Below are 25,039 nucleotides of genomic sequence, written 5' to 3' on the forward strand. Positions count from 1 at the left end.
GAAGGGCTTCCAGGAACCCCAGTACCACCAAATAATAATAATAATAATAATAATAATAATAATAATAATAATAATAATAAATAAAATAAATAAATAAAATTCCATATTGCTTTCTTGGCTTTTTTCTTTTCTGATTTTATTGTTGTTGTGTTTTTGTTTTGGCCAAGATAGATAAACATATATCCCCTAGAATTTATTGTCATTTCCCCCCTTCCTGGTCCATTCTCTCTCCCAACTAGGATGCCCTGAAATAAAACTTCACCTTCTGAGCGAGATATAGTATCACTTTGCAAATTGATTTCAGGGGAGTGGTGATTCACTTCACACCCCATCTGTGTCTACCTGCCCTCCGCTGTGCCGCCAGACTCTGCCGGACATCTACTGCCCACCCCACACTATGCTTCTGTGACATGTGGCTTCCTGGAGAAGTCGGTCAGCAGCACCAGGAACCATGAAAGGTTCTGTGTTCTGGGGACTCTGCTTCAGTAAGGAAAGAGCAAGAATTAAGTGAATGAAGCCAAGAAGAATTTTCATGCTTTGGACCCCATTATGGAAAATTGGGGGGCATATTGGTTATTATTTTGGCAGTCTAAAAAAATAACATAAGCCAAATGTGGTGATACGTGCTGTAATCCCAGTACTGGGGTGGCTGAGACAGGAGGATCGCAGATTCAAAAACAGCTTCAGCTACTTAGTGAGGCCCTCAACAACTTAGAAAGACCCTATTTTGAAACAAAACAAAACAAAAAAGGAGTGGGGGTGTAACCCAGAGATAGAATGCCCCTGGGTTCAATCCCCAGTACTAAAAAATAAATGAATAAGGCCGGGCGTGGTGGCTCACGCTTGTAATCCCTGCGCTTAGGAGGCGGAGACAGGAGGATCGTGAAGGTTCGAAGTCAGCCGTGCTGGCTTAAGAGACCCTGTTTCCAAATAAAAAAGTATAAAAATAGGTCTGGAAGCATAGCCCGGAGTTAGACGGGCTTCCAGGAACCCCAGTACCACAAAAAAAGAGATTGAAACTAAAAATAAAATATATACAGCTTTAAACAGTTATCATTCATGCATGTGTTCAGCAAAAATGTCTTGCACAGCCATGTACTGTCAGGTCTTCTTGATACAGTCACCCCTCCATACCCATGGGAGATCGACTCTAGAACCATTGCCCATGATACCCAAATCCATGGATGCTCAAGTCCCTACTGCTAAATGGCATAGTATTTTCATATAACCTGTAGTATTTGCATATAACCTGTGCACATCTCCCATAGACTTTAAATAATCTCTAACTTATTTACAATAACTAGTACAATGTAAGTTTGATGTCAATAATTGCTATACTGTATTGATTAGGAAATAACAGAAAATACCTGCACATGTTTGGTATAGACGTGTGTGTGTGTGTGTGTGTGTGTGTGTGTGTGTGTGTATGTGTTGTGTGTATGTGACTGGGAATTGAACCACCCCGGGGTACTCTACCTCCCAGCTACATTCCTCGCTCTCTTTTTTATTAATTTATTTTGAAACAGGCTCTCGCTAAGCTGTTGACACTACCTTCAAACCTGTGATCCTCCTGTCTCAGCCTCCCAAGTACTGGGAGGTGTGTACCACATCCAGCCAGGTCTGATTTTAAAAAATATTTTCTACAATTAGATGAATCTATAAATGCAGAACTCACAGCAGATACAGCAGGCCAACTGAAAAAGCCCAACAACCGAATCTCCCTGGGAGGAGGGCAATTTGCATGTTCTCCCCAGGAGAAACCCAGATTGGCTCTAGAACCAGATTGGCTCTAGAACCAATCTCTAGATTGGCTCTAGAGATCACATGTTGAATCTAAGCCTCTAATTAGCCGTGTGATATTGGACAGATAATTTAACTTCTCAGATCCTCTGTTTTCTCCTCCATAAACTGAAAATAACTTCATCTGCTCACTGCTCGGTTCTGTGGGTAAAGTGAGCCAAAAGATCAATCACAGAAGAGACTAATTTGCCCAGATTTGGGGAACTGTAACAATGTTGAACTCTCCTTCGGTTGTTGTACTGGAGCCAGGAGGCTGGACCACACCCCTGTGGTAGGGCGAGGTTTCCTGGGAAGGGAATTGAATTTTCCACTGTCAATCATCCTGAGAAAAAGTTAAACTGGGGTGAAAATTCCCTCCCTGCAGAAGCTATGGATAGAGCCTGGGAGGAGCAAGGCAGGCCTGCTGGGTTTCCAAGAGTGGAGAGGTCAGGGGTGGATCAGGGTAGGGTGGACATTCGTGGCCATTTGAAGCCAGCTCAGAGTTGGGCAGGTAGCCAACACGACCACAGGCCCCGGGTGGCTCTGGGCTTATGTAGTAATCAGAAGGCTCTGGGCCCACTCTGTGGCTTCAGAGGACCCAGAAAAACAATGTCCCCAGAGACCTTCTATGTCTGAGCTATAGCCCCAACCCTTTTTACTGTTTTATGTTGAAACAGGGTCTAAGTTGCAGAGACTGGCCTTGAACCTGCGATCCTGCTGTCTTAGCCTCCCAAGTACTGGGATTACATGTACTTGCCACTATGCCTGGGGAAAGCCTTGACTTATTAGTAATATGGGCAGGTGAGTCATTGGAAATTGTTATATTTAGGGTGCCAATGTGGGTAGCACGATTTCAGTCCCATGCTTGTAAGCTGGGTATACTGTTTCCATGTGTAACATTCCTAGCAGAGTAGGGGCATGATAACTGTGGTTTCTTTTTCTTTATTCATTTCTAGATGGCAATTACAATAGTACATGTCTATAATTCCAGTACTGTAAGGCTGAGCCAGGAGGACCACAGCTTTGAGGCCAGCCTGAGCGACTTAGGGAGACTGCTTAAAATAAATAAATAAATAAATAAATAAATAAATAAATAAATAATAGGGCTGGGGGTATGGGTGTGTTGGTGCACACCTTGTAATCCCTGGACTTGGGAGGCTGGGACAGGGGGATTGCAGGTTCAAGGACAGCCTCGGCTACATAGCAAGCCCTCAGCAATTTAGTGAGATCCTGTTTCAAAATTAAGAATAAAAAATAAAAAGAGCTGGGCTGTGTAGCTTGGAGGTAAATTGTCCCTGTATTTAATTCCTAGTACCAAAAAAGTGTGGGGAGGGGGGCTGAAAGTATAGCTCAAAGGTAGAACCTCCTGGGTTCAATTGTCAGTACCAAATTAAAAAAAAACACCTAAAACTAAAAAACAAAAAAATTATTTATCTATGTATATGGGAGGGAGAAAACTTTGAACACAAGATGCATTTGATCTAGAACGGATTTATGCACACCTCTTGAGTCGTGATGCATCGCCCTGATTCAGGTGGGGAAGAGACAGTGAGCGGTGATATTTCATGTTACTTAAATCTGTCCAAGGTGTTGAGCCCTGCCTGGGGACAGGAGGACATTCAGTGGTGGTAACTGTACTCAAACATTCATCATGGGGCTGAGGTTGGCATATCATTATCCCTATACTATATACTATATCAGTCAAGGCTTGGTCAGGAAAGGACAGGACACTCAAAAGGAGTACCTGCTACGAGTGTGACCAAGGGACTCTCTACAAGGGTATGACGGGCACAGCTGAGGGGAAACAAGCGATGGTGAAGCACCCCAACGGGGAGCTGCTGCTACGCCTGTGACGGTTAATTCAAGGTGTCAACTTGACAGCCTCAGGCTGAAAGTGACACCATCAACTCCCCTGCTTATGGGGCTTATAGGACTTGTACAGAGTCACCCCATCAACTTCTCAGGGCTCCAGTTTGCAGACACCTTATTATGGGACTTCTAAGCCTCCACATGTGAGCCAATTCCTAATAAATCCCCATATAAGCTGTATGTGATCTTGCATGTCTATAATCTCAATATCTGGGAGGCTGAGACAGGAAGATTGTAGGTTTGAGGTCAGCTTCAGCAACTTAAGCAAGCCCTTATTTCACAATAAAATCTCAAAAGAGTTAGAGATGGAGCTCAGAGGTAGAATGCCCCCAGGTTCAATCCCCAACACAAAAAATAAAAATACAAAAAACTCCACATATACATCCAGAATCCAGCATGGCTAGATGCTGTGGGAGAAGGCCACTCTATAGGAGCTGTGGTCTTCAGCAGAATCATCCAGCCATGCCATCCCACCAGGGAGGAAATGAGCACCCTGATTGGTGTTTGTTTGTTCATTTGTTTGCTTGCAATTAGATCCTGCCAGTACTGCTCACGGGCTAAACTGGAAAGCAGAGGATGCACTGTAAAAGTCAGTTCTCCAGGGCACAAAGCAGTGTGACAAGAGTGGTGAGTAGGTTTGGAAATGCACCAGAAAATGGCTTAGAGATTATTAAATGAAGATACAGATTAAGTAACTTTCCCATAGTCAAAACACAGTTAAAAAGAGGAGCTAACATTTGGAGGAGATCAGGTGCATTCAGGGTGTTGTGACTGTAGATTGAAGTTTAAAATTCAAACCCATCTGGCATGTCTCAGTGGTAGGCTCTACGTTCTTAACCATTGAGACACACTTCCCATAATTTGTTAAAATTCCTAGTTATTCCTCCACTCTACCCAACCATTCTTTCCCTAAGAGACTTTTTCCAGCCTGGCATGATGGCAAACACCTAGAATCCCAGTACTTGGGATGCTGAGACAGGAGGATTGTAAACTCGAGGACAGCCCCAGCAACTTTGCGAGACCCTCTGCAAATGAGTGAGACACTATTTCCAAATAAAAAATAAAATAGGGCTAGAGGTGTAGTTTGGAGGTAGAATGTCCATGGGTTCAATTCCTAGAACACACACACACACACACACACACACACACACACACACACACACGAAAGAGAGAGAGAGAAACTTTTTCTGACCCCCATCCAATTTATAGCCTTCTTGGGGCTAGGTATGATCATTCAACTAAAGTTCAGGCCAAAGAAACATAAGTGAAATTGTACACAGAGCTTTCAAGTTGTGCTTTCTACTTTCCCTCTCTCCTTCCTATGGACTAGAATTTTAATGTGATGCTGTGCTCTCAGCCAGCTACTTTACACTTCTGCACGACACTGGTTTTGAAGATACAGAGCACCACAAAGCCACCATATCCTCTCTGGACTGCTTGCACTGTGAATGAAAGCAAAATTAACCTGCAAGTTGTTTAAGAATTGCCATTTGGGCCTTTGTCATAGCAGCCCAATGCGTGCCCTTAAATAATACAAATCCAGCATCTATGCGGCCAAAATGAGGTTCTGTCATGGTGGTTTGAAATGTGACTGGTAGAGACTGTTAGACCAATGTAGATGTTTTTCTCTTCTTCCTGGCACATAACTAAACTATTTGTCCCAGACTCTTTCATGTGGGTGAGACTATGGAACTATGGAACTAGCGCTCACCTTGGGAACATGCAGGGAAGAAAATATTTTATCTTCAGGCTGAGATAATCAAGGGTGCGCATGCTTTTTCCTAACTCACTAGATTATCTTTTCTGTTAAAATGGCTACAAACCATGTACTGGAAGAACCTGAGCCCCTAAACCGGGCATAGTGGCACGTGCTTATAATCCCAGTACTTGGGAGGCTGAGACAGGAGGATCAGAGGTTTGCAGCCAGCCTCGGCTACTTGGTGAGGCCCTTCACAACCTAGTGAGACACTGTTTCAAAATAAAGAATTAAAAATAGGGCTGGGGGTATACCTCAGAGATAGAATGCCCCTGGGTTCGATCCCCAGTACCTCAAAAAAGAATCTGAGCCCCTAAAAGATGGTGAAGGTTGGGGTTCTCAGTGACCACATGAAGCAGAGCTCTCTAACAACCCAACACTAGACTAGAGCACAAGCCTTTATTGTGGGAAGCCACTGACATTTGGATTTAGCTATCCCGAGGACAACTTAAACTCTGTTATCCAGAGCTACAATCTCATCTCATGTTTGAGGAGGATGGGATGGTGGGGGAGGAACTGGCAAACATTTCGGTTATTATTTTAAAGAAGTTAACAGAAATGTTATCAGTTTTTCTAATAAGCCCCATACATCCTGCCTGAACGAGGAAGGCAAGAATAGCACAAGAAGCCCCTTTCTCATGATATATCGGCCCTCAGGGAGTTAACCCAGCTGGCTCCCAAGAATGCAGTTCTCAGGAGATGCTCTTCTTCCGGCCTTCGGAGGGCAGTTCACAGGGTCTGCGCAAGGAGAGCAGCAGCTGAGCTCCCTCAGGCATGCCAAGGGTCAGCCAACCCCACAGGACAACACATTAGACAAGTTCAGGAAACAAGGGACCAGTTTGCTTTTGGATGGTGTGGGTTAGGTTTCTCTCCATTCCTCCTAATGTCCAAATTTTCTTAGAAAAAAAAAAAAGCATGTATTACAAACCCATGTTTATTGTACCACAATCCATATTAGCCAACTCAAGGAAACAACCTACGTGTTCTTCAACAGAAGAATGGATAATAAAGCACATACACATCCATAATGGAATTTTACTCAGCCATATAGAAGAGGAAAATTATGTCATTTTCAGGAAAACGGATGGAACTAGAGAATATTATGCTAAGTAAAATCAGCCAGTCACAGAAAGTCAAGGGTCATGTGTTTTCTCTCATATATGGAAACTAGGAAGAAAATAAGAAACAAGAGGGACTTCAGACAAATGAGCACAGAAACCAGTAGAGTAGCGGGAGGGGCCTGGAAAAGGGAGATGGGGAGGGTAAAAAGGAGATGGAGGAAGGAAACAGTGCAAGTCATGTTATGTCCATATATGACGGTATCATTACCCCTCCCACTAACAGATATGGGGAGGGTAGAGGGAGGAGCAGGTAGGATTAGGAAGGAAACACATCCAATGATCTGTGCGTGTGTGTTTCCATCACTCTGAACCTCACATGATGTATAATTACAAAGCAACAATAAGAGTACATAAAATAAAATAATCGTGTATTTTTCTTTATATTAAGCACGTTAAAATTTTAAAGATAGAAAATAAACTAGGTGAGAGCCGGGTGTGGTGGCACACGCTTGTAATCCCCGCGCTTGGGAGGCTGAGACAGAAGGATCGCGCAGGTTTGAAGCCAGCCTCAGCTACTTAGTGAGGCTCTCAGCAACTTAGTGAGACCCTGTTTCCAAATAAAATATAAAAAAGGTCCGGGAGTATAGCCCGGAGGTAGAAAGCCTCTGGGTTCCACCCCCAGTAACACCAAAAAAAGAAAATAAACTGGGTGAAGCCAGTGGTGGCGCACACTTGTAATCCCAGCATTTGGGAGACTGAGACAGGAGGATCGTGGTTCGTGGACAGCCTCAGCTACTTAGTGAGGCCCTCTGCAACTCAGTGAGACCCTGTCTCAAAATAAAGAATAAAAAATAGGGCTGGGGGGTGTAGCTTGGAGGTCAAATGCCCCTGGGTTCCATCCCCAGACCCGCAAAATAATAAAATAAAATAAATTGGGTGAGCCTAAGGAATGAACAAAGAAGACAGGTGTAGGTCACAGGTCAAAAGGTCTAGTCCCCCAAAGCACTGTTAGAACCAGCAGAGAGGCGAATCTCAGAGAGATGTAACTATGAAAAGATCCAGCTGCTCAGGAGTAATTCCCTCGCTCACTCAGTCAATACAATTCACTTGTGCCAGGCTCTAAGTCGACGGCTACATTTATAAAGGAGAATGAGGTGGTCACAACTTAAGTGCAGTGGTTTGCAATGTTGGCTACACACTGGAATCACTTGAGATGTGATATAAAAAAAAAAATGCTTGGCCCCATACCCAAGAATTGTGACTGAACAGTTCAGGGTTGTGACTTGGTTCTGGGTCTTCTAAAAGAACTTCTTATTTTAACATTTAGCCAAAGTTAAGAACATGACACTTGGGGTTAATGTTGAAGGATGGTTCCGAGGTAACCAGATAGGCAGCAAGGGGAAGGAGGAAGGGTGTGCAGGCAGAGGAAGCATCTGAATTTAAAGGACTTCCCCAATATAAACAGGTTACAGTGGATGGGGCTGATGTGGGTCGTACAGGTCCTATCAAACCAAGGATCTATCTCTAGGTAGAGGAGAGTCAAAAAAAATGATTAAACAGGGGCAGCCATGGTCGCATATGGTTCATCCCGACTCCAAGCACTCTTCCTAACACCCTCAGAGAAACCATTTCTGCCTGTAGATAGGACTAGAGAAAGGCTGTGGAAATGTGTGTACTCTGCCCCCTTAGAAAATGCTACCACAACAGGAGTGGGCTTCTTTTCCTCTTTCCCTCCCTACCTCCCTTCCCCTACCCCTACCCCTCCTCTTCCTCCTCCTTCTCCTCTTCCTTTGCTTCTTCACTATATATTGAACCCAGGGACAATATCTCCAAACTACACCCCAAGCCCCTTTTATTTTTTTTTATTTTGAAACAGGGTCTTCCTAAGTTGCTGAGGCTGGCCTCTAACCTTGTATCTCCCTGTCCCACCCTCCTAAGTACAGGGATTACAGGGATACAACAAAAACCCAGCTTATTATTCCTTGACTCTCCATCCCAATGGTCTTCAATACGCCATTCATCCAGAGACACACTCCTTTTCCAACAACTCTTGTTTTGATGACTTAATTTAATTATATTATATTGCTGTGACACTGGGAATAAATCCCCCAAGGAGTCTTTCATAATTCGGAGACTGATAAAAAAAAAATCTAGAGGTGAAATAGACTACCAGGCATGTGACAAAAAAAGTAGTGGCATTGTCACCAAAGACCTCAGATGGAAAACCATTTCTCATGTTGAACCGGGGAAAAGTCACTAAATAATTCAAATGACTCAATCACCATCCTCAACTATTTGTTTTTGGAGAATAGGTAGGTTACCTAGAAGCTTCTAGAAATAAAAAAAAGTAGTTTGGTTGCTAGGTAGGACATTTGATAAAAGCAATTTGATCCTTCAAATGAATGGGAAGTAATTGTGTTTCAAATTAATAACAATAAAATAATAAAATTAAAGCATTTCCTAAATTCCATTTGCATTCAATACATGGTACTAGGACTTTGCTACACAATTTACCATCTCTACAAGGTCACAGTTAGGCTGACAAAGCAACTGAGACTTAGAGCAGTTTAATTACTGATGAAGGTCATAAATTAAGTGCAGTTAGAGAATTCAAACTAAGTTTTTAGGACTTCTATGATTTTATTTAATAAAAATATACATTTGGGTTTATCTCTGCTATAGGCACAGGGGTCCTACAACCCTTGTAAGTGCTTTGATGATAGAGATGATAAGAGAATCTTTTGTTAGAATATCTGGGTTCCTGCTGGGCGTGGTGGCTCACGCTTGTAATTCCCGCGCTTGGGAGGCAGAGACAGGAGGATTGCGCAGGTTCGAAGCCAGCTGTGGTGACTTAAGAGACCCTGTGTCCAAATACAAAAGTATAAAATAGGTCTGGAAGCATAGCCCGGAGGTAGAAGGGCTTCCAGGAACCCAAGTACCAGCAAAAAAAAAGATAATAATAATAATAATAATAATAATAATAATAATAATAATAATATCTGGGTTCCTGACACATGGCTCCTAAACCCTTGGAATTTCTTGAATGAGAGAAGTCACAGGAGTATTTTTTCTAAATTCATAACAAGCCCCTTCCAACCATACCAGAGTTTATGCCAGTGAAATGAATGACAGCTAAAAGCTCCTGTAAAGTGGTAGGATGGGACTGGTTACCAGGGAAACCGACCATGTTATTAGAGGACTGCAACTTTCAACAAATAAAACTCTTTCTAGTGCCCTCTGCCCTAACCTGACCTCTAGAGAGAGGAGAGGGCTAGGGACTGCATTAACTACTAATGGCCAGTTATCCAATTAATTTTGTTTACATGATGTTTACACGATGGGCAACCTCAGCAACTAAATTAAGGTTCTGCCACATCCATGTGGCAGAAGGGTGGCGTACCCTAACTTCACCAGGACAGAAACTCCTGCGCCTGGGATCCTTCCAGACCTTGCCTTATACATCATCTGGCTGTTCATCTGTATATTTCTTTCTCTGAGTTCTGTGAGCTGTTACTGAAAATTATTGAACTTAAGAAGAAGGTTGTGGGAACCTCTGATTTGTAGCTACGTTGGCCTACTGTGGGGAATGTGAGCAACCACTCCTTGCAATTGGCGCCTGAGAAGGGAGACAGCCTTGTGTGACGGGGCATTTTACCTATGAAGTCTTGAACAAATTCTGGGTAGTGTCTAAATGTAATTAAACTGTGGGACCCCTGGGTGATGTCTGTATAGATTTGGACAATTGTTTGGAGTGGGAAACCCACACATTGGGTATCTGCAGTGCTGTGAGCAGAGAAACAGTTTTCCTTTAACTTCCCTCTACCTCTTCATATATTCTATTCTAGCTAGGGCTAACCCTGTGAGCATTTGTGCTTCTAAAAGAATGACTGTGCTGAGGGTGGTGGCACATGCCTATAATATGAGTAACTTGGAAGGTGGAAACAGGAATATCACAGGTTCGAGGTCAGCCTCAACAACTTAGCAATTTAGGGGGTCTCTGCTTCACAATTTAAAAATAAATTTAAAAATAAATATGAACATAGATATGCATATGTTGCTGTATTTCTCTGAATTCAACCCCTTTGGAAAGATACCCAGGAGTGGTATAGCTGGATCATATGGTGGATCTATTCCCACCTTTCTTAGGAATCTCCACACAGATCTCCATAGTGGTTGAACTAGTTTGCATTCCCACCAACAGTGTAAGAGAGTTCCTCTTTCCCCACATCCTCACCAGCATTTGTTGTTTGATTTCTTTGTGCTTGCCACTCTGACTAGGGTAAGATGGAATCTCAGTGTAGTTTTGATTTGCATCTCCCTGATGGCCAGTGATGAAGAACATAAAAAAATAAAATAAAATAAAATAAAATAAAATAAAATAAAATAGGGCTGGGATTGTAGCTTGTAGGTAGAATATTCCTGGGGTTCAACTCTTAGTGTATACAAACACACACACACACACACACACACACACACACACACACACACACACTGTCAGTTGCTCTAAGAGGCATTTTTCCTGCTGTGATCTAAAAAAAAAGCATCAAAAACTAACATACCTATTTCCTAGGGAGAAATGTGAGCTCCCTCTTTGACCTGAATTGCATGGAAACAAAGCAGTCTCATCCAGAGAGCTGCTATGGTAGGAAGAGGACAGCTTTTGGGGACACCATGTACCCATGGAACTTGACTACAGACCAAATGGCTTAATGACTATAAGCCTTTTTATTTTTTATCTTTTTTGATCCTGGGGACCAAACACAGGGTCATTCTATCAAAGCTACATCCCCAGTCCTTTTTATTTTTATTTTGGGACAGGGTCTTGCTAAAGTGCTGTGGGTCTTTCTAAGTTTCTAAGGCTGGCCTTGAACTTGCAATCCTCCTATGTCAGCCTCTCAAGTACTGGGATTCCAGGCATGTGCCATGATGCCTGGCTAGGGTTTCCTTGCTTTATAGTGCTGCACAGCATCTTAAGAGGCTAGAAGTGGAAGGTGCCTGCAATTGCCTGGCACAACCAAAGCTTATACATGTCTGTTGTTTACAGACTTAGTCTGCGGTATTTTGTTATAGCAGTCCAAGCAGATTAAGGCACATACTCTCACCTTCTTTTGAGAAATCTGTGTTTCCCCACATGAGAGCTGATTTTCCTACTTCCTAAGTTGAAGACAAAAAAGGTCATTTTCTTAATGTATACTGCTAATTCGAAGAACTCCCTCTACTTATCAGTGCCTTACAGGGAAGTTCAGCATGTTGATCCCAGAAGGGGTTATGGAGATGAAAGAGGGCAAAACACCTGCTCCTCTCCATTACATACATCATTCTGTGAAGGCAAGCCACTTATCAGTCAGATAGTGGGGTTTCTCCAAGTAGGCAGTGCCCACCCGGCCATTGCTCATGGTCACCTTAAGTTTACGAGGACCAAATAACTTCTGTCACACTGCAAAATGTCAGTGCTGGTGCCATCCATACACAACTACACAGGCATGGAGCTTATCACCAAGGTACCTGACCTGCCCTCTAATAAATCACATCACACATCACACAGAGCTATGGCTTAGGGTGTCATTTTCATTTCATGAAAGGATTCACCCCACACTGTGCCTGTAAAAGCCAGTTTGCTTGTGCATGTAATCTATGATCCATTGACAGGGATGCAGTTGCTTACAATTCATCACATTTTTGAGTACACAAGGAACTCTTCCCTACCTCAAAATGCCACCCTTAATCCAGACCTATTTTTAGTACCTGATTCCCAGGAATGAGCAAAAGTCGTTGCTACAGTGAAATTTTACTTGGGATGGTATGGTCCTGGATAAGAACATATATCCCAGGACAAGAGGCTGACCAAGAAACAAGGTGTCCAATTCTGACACTGTGACTCTGGATAAACATTTTAGAACTGTTGTGGGCAATTTCTCTTTATTGTCAACGCACACCACTTTTTAATCCTTTCATTTCATGGAAGTCATGATAATAAATCTGGTGATAAAAGAACAAGAATTGACTTGTGGGACCAGGCTGTTGGCAGGAAAACTAAACATGAGATAAGAAAAGATGGGAGAGAAAATGGGAGAGAAAAGAAGAGAGAGGGGGGAGGGAGGGAGGGAGGGAGGGAGGGAGGGAGAGAGAGAGAGAGAGAGAGAGAGAGAGAGAGAGAGAGAGAGAGAGAGAGAGAGAGAGAAGCAAGCAATGATGAAGACACCAAGTGAGACCAGGTGGCAGGAATGCGTAGAGGGATCCTGACCTTGCAAATTTCCTTCTCTTCACACAGCAAAGTCTGTCTCTGATAAGTGTCACCATTCACCCATCACAGGCAGAAGAGGATGGAGTGACTTATTCCAAAATAGCTACAGACCAAATGAGTAACAGGAACCAGAGAGGATGGCAGGTCCCAGGTCCTGTAGTTAAATGGCTACACCAGTTCCAGTCATAGACTTCATTAAATTCAGGTTCAGGACTACCCATCCATTGTTCTTCTGCAAGGTACCTGGCTAGCCAGAACCAGCCACAACCGCATTTTCCCAGGCAAGATGGGTTCAGGTCTGGAAGTTTGCTGTGCTGGGGTCCTTCTAGTGGCACCATTTACCTGAACACACACACACACACACACACACACACACACACACACACACAGCCAATCTTTCCAAGAAGGTAGGTTTTTGCTGCCCCAGGAACTATCTTGGATTCTTTCCATCCACCTCTCTGCCTGATTTTGTCTCGGCGCCCCAAAATTCGAGGTTCTAGGGAGGAAAAGGATCAGACTTACCTAACTCCTCCGGGCTGTAGGGTGCAGGAGAGGCGTCTACAAACTCACTATCTGGAGGAAGGAGAAAGGCAGAGAACAGAAATTGAATCGCAACCATTCAGGGCGAATCGATTAAGCATCAGTTAAAGCGCAGGTCTCTAAGAAAAGCGCGAGTTTCTCTCTCCTAGTAATCAGAATCTGTGATCTTGAGCCCACTAGAGAATCAGACCACCTGATCCACGAAGGGTAAGGAATTGCAAAAGAAACTTGAAGGGGGTAGTGTAATTCGGCCCAGGGACCAAACATCTTCCAGGCTCTGGCAGGTGCGCGCCAACTTTCCGCGGAAGGTATCCCTTGGCTCCCTGGGCGGGGAGCGGGCCGTGACCCCATTGTTTGTCCTCAGCCCCGGCTCATTGCTCAGTACGCAGGGGCGCGGTGCCCACACTCTAGCGCCGAGAAACCCCGAAGTTTCCCCTGGATCCAGGAGGCTCAAGAGCCGGCTGCAGCCGCGCGAGCTCCGGGTACCCTCCCTGCGGGGCGTCCCGTGCATCCCGGTCTGTTGCTAGGCGACCGTGGCCGTCATGCTCCTCAGCAGAGCGCCGCCTCCCCACTCGGTGTTGGAGGTGTGCTCTTCCATCCACAACCCCTTTGCTCATTTATTAAAAATTAGCATATATTCTGCTCCCAAACTATCCTTTGCTCTTTTGTATTGCATACAGGAGACAGGATTTTCAGAGCTTAAACTTGCCTTGCAAAATTCAAGGGAGAAGGAACCTCATTATGTTCCACACTACCTCCTTTTTGAACCCGAATGCCAAATCCAATCCGAACATTATTTCCTCCTTTTAAATGACCACCTTGTTCAAGTAGGCAAAATAATATTATCTCCATTTCACAGCCAGGGGAACTACAGTTTGGAAGTTAAGTACTTTATGGAGCGTCAGGTGTGGTGCTGCATTCCTGTAACCCCATTACTCAAGAGGCTGAGACAGAAGGATGGCAGGTTCAAGGCCAGCTTCAGCAATTTAGTGAGGCCCTCGGCAGCTTAGTAAAAACCCTGTTTCAAAATAAAAAATAAAATAGGGATGGGGGTTTTGCTCAGAGGTAGAACTGCCCCTGGATTCAATCTCCAGTATCGCAAAAAAAAAAAAAAAGAGTAATTTATGAAGAACTGCACAGCATTGGAGAGGGGGCAGTGCCCCTTCTACTCTATAAGAGGTTGACTGGTTTCAAATACAGAATGCAGAAACAGAAATTAGGATCTGAGAGTTGGATGTGCTAACGTAGTTAGTGTCACATTATGGGAAGCTCTCTCTCTGGGTCAGTGGCCTGAATAACTCAGGCAGATGCATTGATGCATTATGTATTTTACCCAGGATTGACTGTGACTGCTCTCCCTGAGAGGGCCTGGGCTTTTGGGTTTCTGTGATCCAGAGACAGAGCCCCTTAGCTGAAGACCTGGGGAGGAGTCTATGGTCAGGGTGGAACAAACATGGTTGTCTCTTCTCCATCCTCGGAGGACGGACAGCTGGAGGGGCTTCTACTGTCTCCAAATGATCCGAGCTCCAGCCACAGCAGCCCAAGGGTCCCAGATCTGTGCCAGCGTGTTCTCATCCTGTAAGCACTCGGCATCCTGGGCTTTCTGTTGTCAGCTCTGGGTTTACAAATCACCATGAAGGACAGAAAGAAGCACTTAGCCAGCACTCTTCATGGGGCCTAGCCGACGCAGCCATTCAAGAGCTGCTTAGCCTACCTCCTCACCCCCTTCTATTGCCCTGCTCCTGATAATCAAAGCTCCCAAATCCAAGAAGTGACAAAAACCTGAACGAGTATTTACACACATCACCCCATCTCTTTCTGTTGCTTAAAATCCTTCCACTTGCTCTCTGAAATTACTGGTCCATAATTAGCAAAACTCCTCTATATCTTCATTCTCCTCTCTGAATGTGTCTTGTAATTTTTTTATCTGTCCAAAACCTGACTCTCCTGGAAAATAACAAACTATTTCCTGCCACTCTGGCTTATTTCAGCCATCCACAGACACTGGTGTTATTCCACATCCTTCTCTGAAGATATTGGCATCTGGCTGACCATTACTTCCCTCAAGAGCTTTCCTGTGACAATCCTTGTTTTTTTCCATACCTACATAGTGGATCCTTCTCACACTCTGGACTTTGACTTCCTCTCCCATCTTTGGCCTGCTCCACCAGCCCAGGCCCCTCAGCTCCTAGCGACACCATCCTCAAGGTCAATGCCAACTATCCGACTCTCCCACGTGGCACCACCTCATATCTTCCTGGTTTATTCCCTCTGTTATCGTAGCCCAGTGTCTCCTTGACGCTGCTAGCAGCTATCATTTACCTACCATATGACTTTTTCTGTTTCTCTCTTATCCTGACCTCCCTCCCATCTTTAGTTTTTAGGTTAATTGCCATCATCATTTATCTCTTACATATATCCTCAAATTCAGTCTTTTTCTCTTTCCAAACTATTTTTGTGTGTGTGTGGTACTGGAAATGGAACCCTTCTACCTCCAGGCTACACTCTGAGATGTATTTTATATTTCTATTTGGAAACAGGGTCTCTTAAGCCAGCGAGACTGGCTTTGAACCTGCGCGATCCTCCTGTCTCTGCCTCCTAAGCAGGGGGATTACAAGCGTGCACCACCATGCCTGGCTTTCCAAACTATTTTAATGAAAAAAAAAACACAATGCTAGGAAAATCTAATTTTCTACATTCTCTCTGCCCACACTCAGCTAAATCTGAGTGGAGAAGTGTGAAATCACGCTGTCTGGTCTTATTTCAATTGTTGAACCCTAAGCACAGGTGGACCTGGTGAATCCCAGCAATTACCCTATCTTTGGCTTATTTACTCCCCTGCTTTTCTATTACTATGAAAGAGGCATCCGTATTCTACCCAAAGTCAACTCCATTGTGGATCAGATCCCATTCACAAGGCTTTTCACTATTTCCCAACTAAATTAATGCTTTCCTTTGTCTTAGGCCATTCCCAAAGTGTACAGGCATGCTAGTTTCTTATCTTTAAAAATAATTTTTAAAAAGCTTTCATTGCCAGGTGTGGTGGTGCATGCCTTTACTCTCAGTGCTTGGGAGGCTGAGACAGAAGGATTCTAGGTTCAAGGACAGACTTAGCAATGCATTGATACTCTCAGCAACCTGGTAAGATCCTGTTTCAAAACAAAATATAAAAAGGGCTGGGAGTGTAGCTTGGAGGTACAATGCTTTTGGGTTCAATCCCCAGTATCACAAAAAAAACTGCCACCACCACTACTACTACTACTAATAATAATAATAATAAAAGCTGAGTGTGGTGGTGCACACCTATAATCCCAGTACTTGGAAGGATGAAACAAGAGGATTGCACATTCAAAGCTATATATATATATATATATATATATATATATATATATATATATATAATTTTTTTTTCATGGTATTTAGATGTGGGGGCTTTGGAAAGTAAATAGGATTAGATGAGGGCAGGGTTCCAGTGGTGGCAATAGTAGCTTTTTTTTTTTGGCAAGTCTGGGGATGGAACCCAAGGGCATTCGACCTCCGAGCTACACCCCTGCCCTATTTTTTTATTCTTTATTTTGAAACTGGGTTTCACTGAGTTGTAGAGGGCCTCACTAAGTAGCTGAGGCTGTCCGCAAACCACAATACTCCGGTCTCAGCTTCCTGAATGCTGGGATTACAAGCGTGCGTCACCATGCCTGGCTAGTAGTGGCTTTTAAAAAGAAAAAGAGATCTGGGCTAGTACATTTGCTCTGCATCATCTTTACCATGTTATGATGCAGAGAGGAGGCCCCCATCAGAGGTTGTGCAGATGCCAGCAACATGCTCTTGCACTTTTTAGCTTTCATAACCATGGATAAATTTTTATTATTTATAAATTACCTAGTCTCTGGTATTTTGTTGTAGCAGCACAAAGCTGATAAAGAGAAAGAGTATTACAAATCACCAAAAGGTGATTGGAGTCTGGAACCTGCCCAGCTGTTCTGCCAAACTGCTCTCATTCAAAGTGAACTCCCTTTCGATTTGTTCATATGAATGAACAACTCAACTTGTAAGCAAAGGACCTTCTTTGCAGCACTTTAGTTATTTGAACTTTCCAATCAACTGTAGGCTAATTAAAATAACATTTTTCCTGACTCAATAATTACTGTTGAAAATGCTTCTAAGTAATATTATTCCAATTTTCTATCTGATGAAGCAAAGCAAACAGTAATATTTAATATTAAACTGACATTTATTGGGAATTGATCATGCTTTCAGCACTGTGCTAGGCACTGGGGACATAGAGATAATCCGCACCCTCATGCCCTCCGCCTTCTTGAATCTCAGGCAATGTCTATACAGCCTAGTCATATGACCTTTTTAGGCTTCTTAACAGAGAAATGGTTCTGCTAGAGGGCCACTGAGTTATAATAGATAATGCACAAGTTTATAGGTTTGAATCTCAGCTTTGTTAATTTTTTTTCTTTTATGTATATGGTACTGGGGATGGAACCCAGGAGTATTCTACCTTTGAGCTACACACCCCCAGCCCTTTTCAAACTTTTTTTGTTTTGAAACAGGGTCTCACTAAATTGTTGAGGGCCTTGCTAAGTTTCTGAGGCTGGTTTTGAACCTGTGATCCTCCTCTCTCAGCCTCCCAAGTACTGGGCATGTGTCTCAGCTCTGGCTCAGCTGTCAATTTTTAAGGAGCAATCTCTCCGAGATGTCACTAACTCTCCCAGAGTCTCAGTTTCCTAAAAATACTTATATCTTTGGATTGTTGGAAGTAGCAAAATAAAGTATGAGACAGGCCAGCCACAGTATCCAGCATGCGACAGGTGTTTATTAAATGTTCGGTTTCCTTTTAATAGGGTTATAGAGCATGCCAAAGTGCCCTCTTTTTCCTGTTCCCCCGTTAGCCATGGCCCCTGAAGACAGCAGTAGGGGGTCCCTGCTCCTACTTTGAGGGCAGCATTTACTAGAGAGTGGGACCCATGGTGCAGGGACACAGACAGGAGAAGTATGTCAGTGGCTCAAGGTGAGGTTTACATAAGTCACTGTTACTACTTACCCGACACATGATGGACTGAATGGCCTTTGGAAGCCCATTCAGTTCAATATTTTTTCTCTATATTACTCTAGACCTTTTAAATTAATTTTATTATGTAAATATATATCTGTTTGAAGTAAAGAAAAATTTAGTACATATGGCATTAACTGAAAAATAACAACTTCCTATCCTATCCTACCCTATCCCAGTTTCCATCCCCAGCCTGAAACCTTCCCCACAGCTTACAGAGCATCCTGATAGATATTTTTAGGCATATTTAAAAGAGTATATGAATTATTAAATAAGTTGGATATAATAGAGATTCCAAATTAAAGGCAATACACTTTTAATTGAAAATTTTCTCCGCCCCTAACATAAGCTGAAGCATGCCTATTCTCTGTTTAGTAAGACAAGATAGTGCATTACAAAGTCCTAAGGGTTAGTAGAATGCCTTATTAGCTATTAAATCAGTGAAATTTTAAGCACAATTTAGTTGTTTAAAGTATATACTTCAGTCTTGTGGGACAGTCAGAGCCCTCATGTCTTAGTAAGTGGGATACACACAGTCACAGAAATACTGGACACAACTCTGGGATCAAAGGAATTTTTAGCAGAATGCCTAGCACTGACGTGCCACTGTGTGTAGGGTCTCCAGCCCTGAGCCAGGAGCATGCCCTGAGCAGTCTGGGAATGCCATCAGCCCCTGGCCAGCCTCTGCTGCAGAGGTGGCGGGACCTGCCTCAACTGCCAGGTTTGTCTGAAGCAGAGTCCAAAGAGAGGGCTTCTATGGGTCCCTCAGGGACTAAACACTTAGGTTCAGGAACAAAGGAGTTTGGTTCTTATCCAGATATACTTCTTCTTCCCAGAAGTTGGTGAGGGGGTTAGTGCCATATGGGGGAAAAAGTTGTTTTCCAGCCAAGGTATGCTATCAATTCTCTTTGCAAGAAAGAGCCCCAGAGATGACAAAATAACAAGTTACAATGTTGGCTGGGGCCTGCCAGCTTCTGTTCATTGCCTTCCCAACGCAGTTCCTGGGGAGGTCACCAATTTCAAGTATGAAAGACAGGAGGAAGTGAGTGGAGCCCTCTCTCTGCCTTTCTCTCTAGCCTGACTTTGCCCTCTGCCCGCCCTCTCTGCAGGTCACCATCTGGCTCCTGGGGGCCTCTGCTAGTTAGCAGCATAGCAGAAGAGAGCAGAGAAGCAATGTCCACCCAGATTTGGGCTGACTGGGGAGGGAAGAGAAGATCTGTGGCCTCCTGAGCACAGCAAGACTGTTCTGTGTCCTTGTCTCTCATCTGCATCTCTTAGGACATGCCATCAGATGACACCAAGGACAGATGCAGGGCCCACTAGTAAGGCTGTATCAGAAAGAATTTGTAATGAATTGGTCACAGCATTAGTTCCTGGGCTGAACTGGCCCAACGGACATTCCCCTTCTCTTAGGGTGTGTGTGTGTGTGTGTGTGTGTGTGTGTGTGTGTGTGTGTGTGTGTGTGTTACTGGAGACTGAATCCAGGAGCATTCTAACTCTAAGCTACACCGTCAGTCTTTTTTTTTTTTTTTTTTTTGAGACAGGGTCTCACTAAGTTGCTAAGGCTGGCGGTGAACCTGTGATCTTCTTGTCTCTGCTTCCCAAATACTGGGATCACCATCATGCACTACTTCTCTTAGGGCTTAATATTATTCTCTTTTAGCACAAGCTCACTTTATAATATTTGATAAAAAAGAAGGAAGAAAATACAGTTGCTTTATTTCCCCCTAAATTAAAACAGAACCTTAGATAATTGCCTTAGTTCTTTATAAATTCCAGAAGAAGTGGGTTCTATAAGAACAGTTTAAGCCAGACGTGTTGGCACACACTTGTAATCCCAGCATTCGGGAGGCTGAGACAGGAGGATCCCAGTTCACAGACAACCTCAGCTATATAGTGAGGCCCTTTGCAACTCAGCAAGACCCTGTTTCAAAATAAAGAATAAAAAATAGGGCTGGGGGGGCTGTGGCTTGGAGATAGAATGCCCCTGCGTTCCATCCCCAGTACCGCAAAAAAAAAAAAAGACAGTTAACTATATCTCACCCCAAAAAAGTCATTGTCCTTAGCAGAAACAATATGAAAGATAATCAGACTTGAAGTGTGTTGGGAAGCCAAGGTTTTGTTCTGGTGAAAATACTAGATATGGTCTTTTTAAAAAATCTAAACACCAATGCAAGAGATTCTATTAACAAAAGCCAGGTGTTTTGCAAAATAAAATACACAAACAAGTCATATCCATCCAGCCCCCCACCCCAGATTCCTATTGCCAAGTATAGTGCAAAGATAAAGATTCAAAAGAACCCTCACTCGACATCATTTCAAAGGAAATAAAAGGCTGAGCCAAGAAGATACTAGATGGTGTATGTAGACATAGACATGAATCAGAATAAAGAACAATTCCAAAAATACACACAGAAAAAGATTCCTGCTGAGGAAAATCATATACTTCCAACTTATACACAGTTGGATCTATCGAGCAAAATCAGACAAAATATCCTGTGTTGAGATTAAGGGCAAACGCATTTGCCGCAATTGAAATCTATGACTAAACTATTCTTAAAAATCTGTTGGATGAATATGAGTGTCTACTGAAATTCAGAAACTACCGTGATCTTATATTTTTCACCAGAGTCCCGGACAGAAGCTTGAGTGAGAATGTTTCTTTCAGAGCTGCAAATAGAATCTTCTAGGCTGCATGGGCACCTCTCCTCTTCGACATAAAAGTGTGTTTTCCAGTAAGTTGCCTCAGCTGTCCTCATAGTATAGGTGGTGAGGGACAGCAGGGGCCTGGGCTTTAACCCTAGTTTCATCACTATCTGTTAAGAGTCCCCAAAGCTGCCTCGTCTGTGCTCGTGTCCATTAAACAGATGGGGTAGAAGAGCAAGCATACTGGAACAAGCACATTGGAAAGGTCACAGGGAGCTGAGAGTGGGGGCACACACCTGTAATCCCAATACATGGGAGGCTAAGACAGGAGGATCACAGGTTTGAAGCCAGCCTCAGGAACTTATGGAGATTTTGTTTCCAAATAAAAAATAAAATAGGGCTGGAGGTGTAGCTCAGGGGTAGAATGATCCTGGGTTCACTGCCCAGCATCACGCGTGCACGCAATGGTGCCTGTGCCCCCCCCACACACCATGGGTAACAGAATCTATTATATTTTTATTTTCGTCTTTCATGCAAGCAAGATAGCATCAAACTTCACAGAAAGGCGGAAATGTAAAATGGCATCACTCTTTGGAACCAACAGAAAAGTAAAGGATAAGACAATGGATCCAGAGTGTAAAACCTGAGTCCAAACATGAGCTCTGCTACTGTTTTGCCAAAGGAGCCACTGGCCTTTCTGAGATTCTATTTTCTCATCTGCAAAATGGAAATGAGAGTAACTACTTCTCAAGGTTCCAGTTAGGGTTTGAATAATGAAATCCCATGCATGGGATTGCTTGGCACACAGCTTTCAGACAGGGTAGCTTCCTTCCTTCCGGAGCAATGTTAAAACTCTCCCTGACCCTGAGAGGCCCCAGAAGGGAAACCTGCTCCTTCCTGTTTGGGGAAGCGTCATGGAGACAGTCCCACTGGATTTCTGTGGTACACCTGCCCACGCAGCCTGGCTGTGCTTCCCAGACTTCCTGCCTCTCTCTTAATGAGGAGTGGAAGCAGGCTGAGTCCCCTGGGAAGAGTGAGTGACAGCAAGATCTCCAAATAGCTGAGTGAGCATACCTCAAAGAAGAAGAAATGTTCTGTGGATTCACTGAGAAGAGCCTCTCCTCCTGCACCAAATCCCCATGCACACGGTGTGGCAGGGGGCAAACCAAAGGGAGAGCCAGGTCCACTCGTAATGAGACAGTCAGAAGCAAGGCATTGGCCGACAGTGTCCCCTTGTGTTTCATGAGCCAGGGACTACATGCAATTTTATTTGGAAAATGTGCCTCAGACCTTGCAAATAAGTTAATAACCCCATTAGCTCAGGTCGTTGGGAATATTTGGGGAGTATTTTTAGGACAGAGGGACTTTCCTTCAGAAAGGCCTTATCACCACCAGGCACCTGGGGCTCTCCCAGGCAGCATCCTAGATGCAGTCCCAGCCTTAAGGCAGCCTGTGAACCTCTAAGGGATAACACAGGGGCAGGTGTTGTGTAGGTCTGCCAAGAGGCTTGTGACTCAACAGGATGACTGAGCCTCCCTGGCAGATAATGCAGTTCTCTCCAGACTCCATGAAGCCAAGAACAAATTCCCAAGACCCGGACACTTCCTGCATTTTCCTCGTAATTCACTAGAAATGCAAACTCCACTAACCCACATGAGGGTTCAGATGGGGCAGCTGGTATTAGTGGTGGGGAAGGGTGGGGTCGAGAAATGCAGTGTACAGAGAAGATGCTCAGAAGCAGGTGGCCAAGGCCTTGGACATTTGCTGAGGCGGCTGCAGGCTTGGATGACAATCCACATGTTCCAATAGCACTGTTTCTCTTCTGGCCCTGCTCAGAGCTAGCTCTTTTCTACTGTGACAAATCTCCAGTAATAAAAGTTGGTAACTGCACCAAAAGAACCTTAAGTTATGATGGCAGAGTAGGGAGTGTTGGGGAGTGAATTGAGGATCAAATAGTCTACGGTGGCTGGGATAAGGAAGATGTAGGTTCAAGTCTCAGCTCCGTCACTTATAAGCCAAATGACCTCGAACAAGTTTCTCTGCCTTCTCAGGCCCAGTTTTATCATTTGTAGAATTTTAATAAAGTTATGAGAATTGTTTAAGATAATTTATGTCTATGCAAAAAAGGCTTAGTGTAGTGTCATTGCATATACCTAATAAGGTTATTTATTAATTTAATTTACCCAATTCTGACTTAGCTCTGGCTCAGTGGAGCCAGCACACTTTGTTTCCAAATGAATTTCCTCATCTCACTTCAAGACTCCATCAGATTCCCTTCTTGGTACCCGTCTCAGTCCATTTGGGACCCACATCCTTCCTAAATCCCTGCCCTGGCCTAGCACCATCCTAATACCAGCTGCCTGCAAGGAGTCTCAAATTTCAGCCCTGCTCATCCCTTATACTATGCAGGAACACAGGCCATGCCTTATCTTGTTCAGCTCTATCATTGCAGACTGATTATCTGAACAGGGGCCAGATTTTCTAGAATCTGCTGCCACCAAGATCATCACTTACCCAACAGCAGTGTCTCCCCTCCAAGCAGACCTCAACACGAGTTTGGCTCCCCTTCTGACTGGCCAACCTTGCCCCAAAGAGTGTAGGTGTATTCCATGTGAACTCACTAAGGGGTGGTGTGGTGTCTGAAGCTGGTCACAATAAGCATTGTGGCCCCTTTGTTACAGGAAACCCTAAGGTGTCTTTCAGTTCTAAAATTCTAGGTTGGATGATTCTATTGCCTTGGTTACAAAATCACCAGTGGGCCAAACCCATCTACTTCCCTTCCCTCCTCTACCTTCAAGTTTTGGTAAATCAGCTTGGGGCCATCAAGTGAAATGTTGTCAGTGTGCTGAAAGAAGGGTGAAGTGACATGGTGGTGCCAGAAGCAGCTCTGTATTGCCACAGCCTCTCTGTGAAAGCAGAGGATGGGTTGCTACAGCCTCTCTGTGAAAGCAGAGGATGTGGTCCTACCCACCACCCATTCATTTATCCAGCCACTGGGCTAGTCATCAAATATGCATGAAGTGGTTACTATGTTGCAGTGGAAGAGATGCAAAGATGCATAAATATTTGCCTCCAAAGCTCACAGGCTGTTCAGAATCTAGACCATCACAAAGCCATGTGCAAAGTGCTGTGGCCGCACTGTGGACGGACTCTCATTAAGACCAGGATGGGGGTGGGCAGGTGGCCATGGCAGGAAGAAATCTCTGCACAGCTGACTTAAACTGGAGCTTCAAAGGTTAAAAGGGACTGGCCAAGTGGAAGGTGAATGGGAATAGGCTTTGCAGAGGTCCACAGTATGTGAGGCCCCAGAAGGAGGTCCTCAAGCAAAAGGGTAGGGGGTGTTTCTAGCGATGAGCGGCAGGCCTAAGTCTTGAGAGGCAGCCAAGAGAAGTTTCACCAGAAAGGCCTGTATGCTCAGCCAAGGTGGTTCACTTTAATTCCATGAGCTGTGAAGAGGTATTGATTTAATAACCCCTACAAAGTGCTAGAGTAGTCAGACATGGTGGCGCACAACTGTAATTCCAACACATGGGAGGCTGAGACCGTAATATTAAAGGTTCAAGATCAGGCTCAGCAACTTAGTGAGGCTCTCAACAACTTGGAAAGATCCTGTTTCAAAATAAAAAATAAAGCCGGGCATGGTGGCGCACGCTTGTAATCCCAGCGCTTGGAAGGCTGAGACAGGGGGATCACATAGTTTCGAAGCCAGCCTCAGCCACTTAGTGAGGCCCTGATTCCAAATGAAATATGAAATAGGTCTAGGAGTTTAACCAAGAGATAGAAAGCCCCTGGGTTCCATTCCTAGTACCACAAAAATAAATATAAATAAATAAATAAATAAAATGGGTTTGGGGGTGCTCAGAGGTACAAGGCCCCTGGGTTCAATCACCAGTACCACACACACATACAAGTAACAACATCCCCACCATCGTTTAAAGTTGAGTCACATTAATCAAATAACTGGACAAAGCAAAAGAAGGGGAGGGCAAGCTAGTCATCCCTGCAGCATCCTCCAGAGCAAAGCGGGAACACAGGGCCTGATGCATGGTGGGTGCGCGCAATAGCCAAACTATGGAACCAGCCTA

General features: G+C 44.0%; 1 protein-coding gene across 2 annotated transcripts in view; it reads right to left on the bottom strand.

Moving 5' to 3' along the window:
* Nucleotides 1–25,039, bottom strand: part of AMOTL1 (angiomotin like 1) — a gene marked incomplete at both ends in the record, with an annotated part of 170,384 nt that overhangs the window by 118,612 nt on the left and 26,733 nt on the right. For both annotated transcript variants that reach the window (XM_080711646.1, XM_080711644.1), the window contains one exon: nt 13,232–13,282. Coding sequence is in view for 1 of the 2 variants with exons in the window: in XM_080711644.1 (XP_080567770.1) it covers nt 13,232–13,282 (51 nt within the window). The remainder of the gene's footprint in view (nt 1–13,231; nt 13,283–25,039) is intronic.

Source organism: Muscardinus avellanarius (genome assembly GCF_963383645.1).
Source record: "Muscardinus avellanarius genome assembly, chromosome: 1".
Lineage (NCBI taxonomy): Eukaryota > Metazoa > Chordata > Mammalia > Rodentia > Gliridae > Muscardinus > Muscardinus avellanarius.